The sequence below is a fragment of the Salarias fasciatus genome (assembly GCF_902148845.1).
Source record: "Salarias fasciatus chromosome 7 unlocalized genomic scaffold, fSalaFa1.1 super_scaffold_4, whole genome shotgun sequence".
In the NCBI taxonomy this organism is placed as follows: domain Eukaryota; kingdom Metazoa; phylum Chordata; class Actinopteri; order Blenniiformes; family Blenniidae; genus Salarias; species Salarias fasciatus.
Window position 1 is genome coordinate 10032043 of NW_021941229.1, and position 11835 is coordinate 10043877.

Here is an 11835-nt window from a genome sequence, read left to right on the forward strand (position 1 = left end):
ACCCCCAGAGGGGGTCCGTCTGACGACCTGAGCGAGAACCAGAGTGGGCACTGTGCATTCTCTGCACTGGCAAAAAGGTCTGCCACTGGGCGTCCAAACCGGCGCCAAAGCTGGGCTGCGACCCACGGGGAGAGGCCCCACTCGTCGCAGAATGGGCCTCCTCAGGACATCCTGTCTGCACCGACGTTGAGAACCCCGGGCACATGTCGCGCTCTGAGAAACGCGAGGTGCCGGTCCGCCCACAGGAGGATCTCCACCGCTTTCCGTTGAAGAAGGGGAGACCGAGTCCCCCCCTGCCTTCCAGAACCTTCTGCACCGCAGCCATCAAGCCCAGGACGGTTCTGATCAATCAGACCCTGACCAGGGGTGTGGTCATCACAGACCTCAGGGCCGAGAGCAGAGAGGTTCGTCTCTCCTCGGAGAGGCGTGCCGTCATGGAGAGCAAGTCCAGCTCCAACCCCAGGTAAGCCGTCCGCTGAGCCGGGGTGAGCGCGCTCTTGTTTCGGTTCACCGTGAAACCCAGGAGCTCCATGTGGTGCAGGACCTGAGTCGTGTGCAGCACAGCCTCCTGCTGGGAAGACCCCAGTATGAGCCAGTCGTCGATGTACGTGAGGATCCTCAAACCGCGACGACGGAGGGGCTCCAACGCTGCTTCGACACGCTTGGTGATTGTGCGAGGAGCGAGAGAATAGCAGAAAGGGAGCCGGGTGTACTGAAAACACCTGCCTCCTGCGGCAAACCTGAGGAAGGGCCTGTGCGTCAGGTCGACCGACGTCATCCAGTCCCCGGGCCGGATGCACTCCAGGAGGTGTTTGACCGTAAGCATGCGGAACCTCCTGGTGGCTATGTGAGTATTGAGGACCCGCAGGTCCAAAATGGGTCTTACACCCCCTCTTTTCTTGGGAACCAAGAAGTAGGGGGAACAGAAGCCCGAGTGCGCCTCCTCCGCGCTCAGCTCCGTGACCGCACCCCGGCGGAGGAGCGAGGCTATTTTCACTTCGAGAGCGGCCGCCCACGCAGGGCATGCAAGCCGCGTACGAAGGATGCCGTTGAAGAGAGGCGGGCGACAGGCGAACTGCAGGGCATAACCGTTTCTCAGTGTCCTGGACAGCCAGGGAGAAAGCGGACCCAACATAACACGCCATGTGTGAAAACGGAGCGTGAGTGGTTGCACTATGGCCTGAGGGGACGGCCCACCCGTCCTCCCGGCCTCGGGAGACGGGGAGCCCCCCTACGAAAGGGCCATGGAGGTGGTGTCCCGTGCTCGAGCGCGGGCGGCCGCTCCGGGGCCGCGGGCCGGCTCTTTGTTGGAGACAACCTGGGCAGAGGCTGCGAGAGCGCGGCGTTTCCCGGGTCGCTATCCGTGGTCCTGAAACCGCGGCCGAGACGCTCCAGCAGAGGCCACATAAAGTCCTGCCCGGCCCGGAGTCCTTCGGGTCGCTGGCCGTGGTCCTGAAGCCGAGGCCCGAACGCTCAATAATGGGACGCTTCGAGGCGATAACCCGGAGCGTCTAGCCGCGCGTCGCGGCGAGGCTGGAGGGGAAACGCTGCTGGGAGCGTGATGAACAACGCCGAGAGCGGCGCCCGACGGTGGAGACCCGGGTCGGCGAAGCTCCGCTGCCGAGACGCTTCGCTATGCTCACCTGAGCCGAAGCCGACGGATAATGCAGCCTGGAGCGTTTACGGGGTGCTGGAAGGACGGGGAAGCCAGCGGTCTAGACGCGCTGCTGCATCCCGTATGCGCAGCCGTCGTGCGGCCAGCGCGTGAGTGCGCATTCAACTCACCGATCTCAGCCGCTTTATCCCGAGCGGGAGAGAGGTGGAGAGACCCTGCCGAGTTTAACACTTTTCGATCGTGTAAACAACTGGGGAAAGAAGAGACAGCTGCACTGAAATAGTTGTAACGTGCCCGACGGTCTTTATTTACAGATTTCACAGCTGGCATTGGACGAGCGGATGGGGTGCTCCGGGAGTCTGACGCCGGGAACGCACTGGACGCGGAAGCGTAGCGGAGGCGCCGCGCGCGCCGCGCGCGTCTCAGCGCCGGCGCTTGGCTGTTCGCACTGGAGGCGCCTGCGCTCTCCGCGCAGGTCACACATAGGCTGCACTCGGCTCGCTCCGTCAGCTCTCGGTTTTCACGTTTGTTCCCTGTTCCCTCTGTCTCGCTCTGCCAGTATGGATGTGTGTGTTTTGGTGACCTGTGGAGAGACTTTTTCTCCTCCTGTCCTCTTTTTTTTCTGCATCACGTGAATCTCTGTCGCTGTGTGTGTGTGTGCAGGGCCGGCCCGGGCTTCAGAGGCGCCCTAGGCGAGCCCGAGACGAGCGCCCCTTGGGAGCGTGCTTTTCGAGCGGTCCCGACATTTGTTGAGGGGGGGGGGGGGGGGGGGGGGGGAAATGCGCTGAGGAGCGATGCCGAACAATACCGATCAGTGCCGGGCAGCGCCGAGGACGAGGAGCGCGGTGCGTCGGACCGCTGCACAGCGGGGCACACGGAACACAGAGCGTCGTGGCGCCCCTTGTACGACCGCGGCGCCCCCCTCGGGACGTGGCGCCCTAGGCGGCCGCCTAGTTCGCCTATGCCTAGAGCCGGCCCTGTGTGTGTGTGTGTGTGTGTGTGTGTGTGTGTGTGTGTGTGTGTGTGTGTGTGTGTGTGTGTGTGTGTGTGTGTGTGTGTGTGTGTTTGATTGGGTGCGTCGTGGGTATGTCTGTTTGTGTGTCCATCTCTCTTGTGATTAGACCCAAGTGACCAGCTTGACATGTGGCGCTCGCGGTGCTCGCAGCTCGCGTGAAAAATAGAACAAAGCGGAGCGGGCGCGCGCGGCGCTCCCCTGCGCATTGTGTGCAGCCAGCTAGATAGGTTAACATGGGAGGCGCTTCCGTGTCCAGTGCGTTCAGGCCGTTAAGCGTGGGCCCGTTTTGGCTGGTCGTCTTCCCAGGAGGGTCGGCGGGAAGACGGTCGAGTCTGGCCAGACACCGGGGAGACCAGGCGAGGCGCCGCTGGTCCGCGGGACGTCGTTTCTGCTGCGCTTCGTGGCGAGGCTGCAGATGCGGAGCGAGCTGCTCGCAGCCGCCTCCAAGCGCTCGATGATGGCCTGTTGTGGTCACCTGCTCCCACTCAACGTTTTTCCATTTGTTTGTGTCCTCCAAAAAGGACAGAAGACCGGCTCTCCACCTCACCAATAAGGGTTTGGATTTCTGTCTGAGGCCCCAACGTCCAGCAGCCAGAGAGGGACCCGCAGCATCACCTCAAAGCTCCACACAGTGGCAGATCGCCATGGATGCGAAGTGTCTCACTTGCCAGCCGACACTTGTGTTCTGCGCCTGCAGCGAGATGCTGATCGCCCTTGAAAAGGAAAAGCTGCGTTGTACTCTGAGCATGCTGAATGTTCAATTAAATTGCAAATGCCACTATTATGCACACTTTTCTTCGTTTGGCTGATCAAAAAGTGTTTTTCTATCGTTTTCGTTCGTTTCTTTACGTTTGGAATAAGATTTAAAATGTTGCTTTTTTTTTTTATTTGAGTGCTTCAACCGCAACCGCCCGAATGTAATTAAAATCTTAATTTTTCGACACCTCATCCGCCCGATCCACAGTTATCCGCAGGCTCCGCGAGTGCGATGACAGGCTGGACCAATCACATTTACATTTGATTTCAAACATGGAGATGTCCTGCTGAACTCGCCGAAATCTTCAGAATAGGATTTCGGAGCGCTATGGGTGAGGTCATGAAAAGTCCATCCATTGTATTTACTATCAATGGTCTAAACAGAAGAATTTAGAGCGCTGGTGCAGCAGGTAAGTGAAACCATCTTTCAAAATGTGACACAAGCACCAAACTTGGCAGAAATACTTCTTATGGATTACTTAAAAAAAAAATATGCTGGCCACCTGAAATCCAAGATGGCTGCAATTTTTTTTTAAAGATGGCTGTCATAATCAATAACAAAATATTACTTTTTGCAATAAATGCACAGACTTTCTCAGTACAGTCGATTCTGGTACCGAATCATACTCGATAGATCATGAAGGATCTGATTTTCGAACGAATAACTAAGAACCTTCCTTTCATCGAATTTGGTGCTTTGGATTAAGATTATAGAATAGTAATCCACCTTTACGTTTCAGTTCTGGCACCTGCTGTTGTCCATTGAACTAGTGGTCCTCCTGGTTCAAGCATTTAGAGAGGCAGCTTCAGTCTGTATTGCCAGTCACTGGATGAAGAAATTGCACACTTCTCCACCAATAACAACACAATCCAAACACACAACATCCTTCAAAGTCATGTTTGAACCCCTGACACAGATACAGTCATCGTAGATGGCTCAGCACTGGAGAACCATGAACGTCAAAGGCTTTCAAGGACTATACAACGCTGGTGGTCTTCCCATCCACACAAGGATACTCCATCAAGTACCAGAGAACAGATCTGGTGTTTAATGGCTAACAGTCATTAAATTTGAAGGCAGAGACAAGGACAAATCGAGGACATGGGGCCAAAAGCAGGGTGACAAGCAAGGGAAAAATCCCCCAAAACTGTCAGAACTTCCTGAGAGACAATGACAACAAAGCTGAGCTGTTCAACATCCTGGCTCAGAAGATTGCACACATATCAACACCCATCACAGTCATTGTGATGACAGAAGAGGATGTTGCCAACAACTAGGAAGTCAGCATGAATATTATGGCTCCTTCTAAGTTTTCACTGTTTTGGTCTTGAAATGGTTGAAAGAAGCTCCAAATGTATGTTAGAGTTGTAGTTTTGGATTCATTCCTTATACTTGAGAGCCTGCTTTTTTAATACAAAGATCAAGTAAATTGGTCACTGCAATGAGAGTCTATGGTAAAATGGGCACATCTGCTACTCTAGTAGGACCAAAAGCCAAAGTTGTGTGTTTTCCTCTCAATTTAATCTGCAGCAGGGTCAGTGCACATCCCTACAGTGATGTTGTACTTCTCTTTGGTCATGATAATGTCAGTTTTCATTAATCTTTGACATAAGGACAGGACGTTCACTGTCACACGGAAGTGGTTTATTTATTATCAGCTGTTATCGGCTATGAGAGCTGTTTCATGAAACCTAAATGAGGATTTTCCTGTTTTGACACACTCAAAATGGAGTATTGAGTTTCACCAAGATGAAAACGCACAAGTTAACATGTAGATTTATTTGGTGCAACCAGCATGCTCTTCACCAGGCTCACACTTAAGGTAAATTCATCTCAGCTCAGTAGGAGCTGATCAGATAATTTCACCTCAAATCACTGTTAAAAAAAAATCAATGATTTAGTTTTTCATTTTGTACATTTCCCAAATTTTCTCCATAACTGCAGAAAAAAGCACATGTGAAAAAAATAGCTCATATTATTTAATTAAATAAAAATACATATAAATGTGTACCAAGAATATAATAACTGCGTCATAACTTAGTTATGCAAATATTATCACTGAGTTTAATTCCATCTCTGAAAGTACTCCGAATTTTGTTTTCTGACCAGACAGCTTGCCTTTTCTTCAGGAATGATGGCTTTTTGCTGTACTTCCAAGTTCATTTAGGTAAAATAAAAAGGACAAAGATAAACAAAAAGGCAAAAGGGTAAAATGTTACATAATTTGATTAATGAATACATTAATTGTATAGATCTTTTAAAAAGAAGCCACAGCAGCATCTTGTTATGTGTTAAATCCTGAATGTCGCTGTGGCGCCTGGCCGCTGTGTTATCTCTCCTCGGAGCTTTTAAAAGATCAAGGTGTTTAAAAGGTGCTTTAAATAAACTTTGACTTGACTCCTCAGTTTGGGCTGATCACACATAACACTCCATTATAATCTGCCTCATTATTCTCCCTCATCGCAGCCACTCGATTTCCTTTTTTGGTGAATAACGGTTTAAACTGGTTGCATGCAACTGTCAGAGGCTGTTACTCGTTTAGATCTGTTACTGTGACTCAACTTTTGTCTGTGTCTGACTACTGAATTTATGATTTATTTTAAAGTCTTTAGAAGACAGCTGTTGATGTGGCTCTGGGTTGAATAAGGCCCAGTTGATCAGGTTTTCAAGTGAAAACAGAAAAGTTCTGTTACATTTTTGGTGTCCGTTTACTCGGACTCAATGAAAATCCAACTTTGAAATCTGCAATGAATTTGGGGATAAACACAACTTCTCGAAAATGCTTTTCTGAAACACCGCTACTGCACACGCGTATTACAGCCACAGTAAATAGTTTTTCTGCACAGGGGTCAGACGGACAACAATGGGCCATGACTGCTCGTTCATATTCCTCTGGGACTTCACAGTTTTATAGCTAAGAGTCACCCAGAATGACAATCCAACTTCATGGTCTGTCCACTCGTGCTCGCCAATGTTAGTGTTAATAATGTTGTTCTCTGTCCATATATATGGCTTCATTACAATAACAAACAACAGCACTCACAAGTGGCTCAACATGAAAACGTTTTCAGCGTTTTGCCATTTCCTTGTTGTCAAAATGTTGCAGTGGAAACACAAAACTTTTCTTAAAGGCAAACGTAAAAGTGGTACATTTTCACTTGAAACATTGTGTGAATGTGTCCTAAACCAGACAGTTTTCATGTAAACGGGGGCTGAACTGGCTTTTCCCTGCCAGCTTGGGCTTGGTGAAACACAAGCTGACATGCTCCAGCAGTCGCTTTCACTACAGCTTTGCACATTTTCACACTACGACGACAAATCCCCGAGGTGTTGGCAGAAATATTTTCTTCACAGAACAGGGAGACTGAAACAGGGCTGACTTTAAATCTAACAAGATAAATTCGGTAAAACATGCCATATGCAGGTGGTTTTAAAACTTCTTTTCCGAGAGATAATTGATATTTGTTCAAGAATCAAAAGGCAGCTGATGTTTTGGACATGATTTGATGCTCTCAGCTAACAGGACTTTGCAGAGCGACAGTGACTCACTGCTATGCCAACACATGTCAGCCACACCCACTCACACACACTCACACACACACAATACAACCCATGGCTGTTCACATGCATGATGTCAGTGGCTGGCTGTGGGTGGGTGTGGTCTTCACCCTCTTGTTGAACATACCAGAGCTTAAAAGCTGAACAGTTGAAGCTCTTTCCCCCCTCACATGCAGTTTGTCTCAGTGTGACTCACATCAGCATTGGCTGGAGCAGCTTCTCCATTTAAAGCAACAGAAAGGTAAATACGTTTGCTTTATTTTCCCTCTTGTGTTTGTGAATTTACTTATTTTTTTTCCCTTAAACAACCTTTGATGTCTCTCCCTTCTTGTGGACCTTCAGCTGACTTCAGACAATCTCTCAACAGGAAAGCAGCTTTTGAGAAGTTTGACAGTGGTGAAGGAAAGGAAGATGCCTCTCCCGGTGTCATTGCTGATATGTCTGTCAGTTGTCCATCTGTGTATGGGAGATCAGCCTGTGGAGGAAGTCATCACTGCCAGTAAGTACTGAAAAGCTGATGAAAAGATATCGCAGTTTACCATTTAGACACAACCTGTTTTTATCCCAACATACTTCAAGACCAATTCACAAACCTTGGACAGGAAAAAACTATCAGATACAACATCAAAAACTTATATTTCTGTCTCTGCTATTTTACGATTTGATCTCATTCTACATAAACAGCACAAAAATACACAAAGCAAAATCAACAGGCGTTTCGAGGCTGCCGGCCAACACCTCTGACACACATGGTAATGTTGCAGCTATTGTTGCACGGCGGGGCTTTCTCTGCACTCCGTATTCTGTCTTTCCATTTGTCGAACCATGTTTTGTCTCTATTTTCCATTACTGCTGCAGCACAGCGAGCCACTGCTCACTGAACCACACAACGGAAAACATCATGGACTGTATTATCCTCCCCTGTTGAGATTGGACGTCATCTTACTTAACTTTAATGACTGAACTTAAAAATTACGATGTTTGAAATTGGTAAATTGCTTCCCGGGTAAAGTTGCTCATCCCACTAATTTATCAAAACGTGGCACCACATTCAAAATGAATTAAAACAACTTTCTGATAGTGTAAGATGTATTAAAAGTAGGATTTTTACAATCAAAAAAGGAAAAACAAAACACTTTTTGTTACTTTTTGTAGTATGTTTTGTTTCCAAGAGGTTAGAGAAGCAGATCGGGGATCAGGGGTTTATAAGTTTGAATCCCACAGCTGACAGGTCACCTCAGAGGGTCGCTGACCCCCATCAGCACCACCATAACACCATGATGTGGCTGCATTTCCACACCCGAGAAATGCAGGAAAAAAAGGAATTTCATCAAGGGGGTTAAGAAAGTACTAGTTTTAGCTTAGTTTATTAATTATACAGGTGGAGGTTAATAAAGTTTTAGACAACCCCACAATGTATTGATTTGTTTATCTTATGTGATACTCTCTTCGTTCAAAGAAATCATTGTATTAGAGGTAAAAAAAAAAAAAAAAAAGGAAGTTCTCTGTTTGTATTCCCAGACTGGAGACAGTGTCTGCTCACTGCAGTTCGGTTGGGTAGAGTGAGTCAGACTTCTTGGCCATAAGTCAGTCAAAAGTCATCCTTCCCCAACTACTATTTAATTTGGCATAATAGAGTGTTTCAGAATACAAAATAATCCATCTGGCCAATTAAGTAGCAAAACTCATTATGCATGTCGCATGTGAATGGAAAGGGCAACTCTTTTTTTTTGCTCACCTCAGATGAAGCCAGACCTGTTACATTCCTGCCAAACTACAAGGAAAAATGTGTGCCTGTGCTCAACTGGGAACACAAACAATCTGAGGGTACAAACTGGATTTTCAGCCTGCATAGTTTCCATGAAATAGAACATTAGCAAGTAGCCCGAAAGAGCTTGTGACATGTGTGACAAAGAGGCATTTCAGTCAGCAGGTAAAAAAAAAATCCTCATGAGGAAGCTCAATTAGCTCTTGGTTATTCTTTAGTTATTGTGATATTTCTCCATTTGGAAACTCTTGTTTGCCGCAAACTGAGATTCTTTGATAAGCAGCAGTTCTTTTTTCCAGTAAAAGTTTGGGAGCCACAAACTCAGATCGCTTAAGCCACGAAAATTTTTAACTTATTCAATTTCCCATCCAGCACATTTGAAGACATCTTCAATCATAGCCATGCACATATGTATTCAATATTGCCTGCTGCACTCTTTTCAACAATTGTTGGTATTTCTCCATCTATTTAAAGTTGGAACCCTATACCAAATGCATATATGCATGAACACACAAAGTAAGATGGTTTCATTTCGTGTGGCTGAGCCACCAAGGTACAAAAGCTGGAACTGGACCTTTAAATTTTGCTTCTGTTTACTTGGGCAAGCATGGACTGATGATCAGTGCTTGGTTTGGCAGAGAGCAGCTCGAGCTGGGTTGTGGTCTTACAGCCTGACTGTTGGCTAATGCCCTGAAGTGAAGCATGAAAGTCACTGGGTTGAGTCTACATTCTGTCGGACTGAACCATTTATTTCTCCCATGCACTTTAGAGTGGATTACATATGCATTCATGCGCATGTCAATTGGTTGTTGATTTTCCCCCATCTGCGATGTCATTCCCTCCGATATGTACCTTTCACTGCTTGTCCTATTTCCTCACAGAAAAAGTGCATCACATGGGAAGCTGGATCGAGACTGATCCCTACGCAGAGGACGTTCAAGAGGCCGTCCAGTTTGCAGTACAGATGTTCAACACACAATCTAAGAGCAAAAAGATGTTCAAACTGGTGTCAGTGGAAAACACAAAGAGTCAGGTTAGAGTTAACTCTCACAAATAAAACATGTGTCAGTCCAGCCACTTGTAACTGTTGGATCTTGTCTTCTCTTCAGGTGACCAACAGAATCGGCTTTAAGTTTGATGCAGTCTTGGTTAAAACCAAGTGTCTGAAATCTGAAAACCATGACGTGAACAGCTGCAGTCTGAAGAAAAGGGTAAATCTCTTCCTCCTTTTTCGACTCATAGCATTATATAAATAAGCTGTTTGCGGTTTATATCCACCCCCATAACAGTACCATTCCTGTCATCTCATTAATATTAATATTAAAGGTGCAACAAGTAATATTATGTCACATAGCTAACCCCCCCCCCCCCCCCCCCCCCCCCTCCGGAGGTTGCCAGTGTTGGAGACTTTAAGTGACATTAGACAGTTCAAGTTGCATAGCAGTGGGTGGCGTGCACACACGCGTGGCTGCAGTCGCGCGCACAGGAATGGCATTGCGCGTGCACGTCACACAACTGGCGTCTGGCGCACGCGCATGGCTGGCTGGCCGACGGCACTGTCATGAAATACGGATTGCTGCGCTGCTTGTTTAGTAACCTCGGGAACTCACATATGTTTGGCTCTGGAACCAGGAAGTGTGACAGTCTAGCCCCGCCCATTGGAGATTTCTGTCCTGAAACTGTCATTTTGAAAGAAAAAAAAAACTTGACCAAGACATTGTTGATAGAGATGGCAGATTGTTTACAGGGAATGTTTCTCCTTTGACAGGTGAAAAATGGGAATGATTTTTTCGGTTTTTGCAGTTAAAATTCTTACTTATTGCACCTTTAACATCGTGAATTAAAAATGATAACTTACCAAACCTTACCTGTTCTTCTGACTGCTATCAGTTCTCTGATAATTTGATGTCTGTATGAAAGGATTTGACCTCACAGCTCAGAACTGGAGGATAAAAACAGACATTTAGCTAGATTCACCCGCTTTTTTTTCTTGAAGCAAAGTGTCACATACAGTTTAAGTTGCCTTAATTTCTCTGTGATTGGGAATGCATGGACTGACATAAACTGGGTATGAAGAATTTTTTTTTATTCTGGTGCAATTACACCACATGCTTCAAAAGAGAGATGGGGATCTACAAGTGGTATGAATTTAATGTGATAACTGAGGATGTGTATACATTTAGCACGTAATCAAATCGATCAAAACGTTCAAAATTATGTTCATAATGTCAAACCAAACCATCACTACATAGGTACACAGAAAAGAATAAAAAAAATTACAATAAACATATTTTTTAATAAGCCTTAACTGAAATGATATTTCTTCCTCATTGATATTTAACTGTTGACGCTTTTTTCTCCTTTTTTTCAGCATATGAAGTGCCACTTCAGGGTGTCTTTCGACGCCCACACCAGGAAACACGATGTGGAGAAACACAAGTGCAAGAAACAAATTGAGAAGGCTTAAATTTTTTTCACAAATAAGTTCTATGTTTTTATAGCTCGGTAGCTTGATTATCTTCTTCAAATTTTTTACATACTTTTTTATGTTTCAGAAATGATTTACTATTGTGCACATGATGAATATATGCTTTAGATAGGAGAAAACTAAATAAATTCAATAAAATCTCAAAGAAGTTTGACTGTTTTCCTGCTAACTCAGGTGCATCAGCTTATGTTTCCACAGTGTGGAACCCAGGTTTGAACTATTCATTAGTTTGTCCTCATCCAGAAATCATCCAAGCAGCATCTGCAGATCTCTTTCATAATACAGGAGCAATGCTGTGCCTCTGGCGTCCAGAGTGTTTTTTTCTGCTTGGTAGAGGACTGTCAGCCTCGGATGCTCACTGGGTGTTGCATGGAAACTCCATCCTTCACAATAAACCCATTCTGATACCATTTATTCACAATTAGTCACTCATCACTTCAGAGGGGAAAATTCGAATCATTACTTGGTAATATGAGGCCGTCTGGTGGTCTGGCGAGCCACTGTGAAATCTGTGCCACTTAACAGCTCGACTCACTCCACACTGCGTCATTATTGAACTGGACGACAGTGTTTTCCACTTGTAAGCACTTTCCTGTTTCTCTCTCACACACACATACATCCAACCAGCCTACAA

General features: G+C 46.4%; 1 protein-coding gene across 2 annotated transcripts; it reads left to right on the forward strand.

The window, feature by feature from the left end:
- Positions 1 to 7045: 7045 nt before the first annotated feature.
- Positions 7046 to 11350, forward strand: LOC115382739 (cystatin-like). Of its 2 annotated transcripts, none has more exons than XM_030084599.1 (5): positions 7046 to 7186; positions 7288 to 7444; positions 9595 to 9746; positions 9823 to 9924; positions 11085 to 11350. In XM_030084599.1, the coding sequence occupies exons 2-5, from the start codon at positions 7357 to 7359 to the stop codon at positions 11178 to 11180; spliced, it is 438 nt and encodes a 145-aa protein (XP_029940459.1). In that variant the 5' UTR covers positions 7046 to 7186; positions 7288 to 7356; the 3' UTR covers positions 11181 to 11350. The 2 variants fall into 2 exon arrangements, with proteins under 2 accessions (XP_029940459.1, XP_029940460.1); XM_030084600.1 differs by having other exon boundaries at positions 7053 to 7186; positions 7313 to 7444.
- Positions 11351 to 11835: the final 485 nt, after the last annotated feature.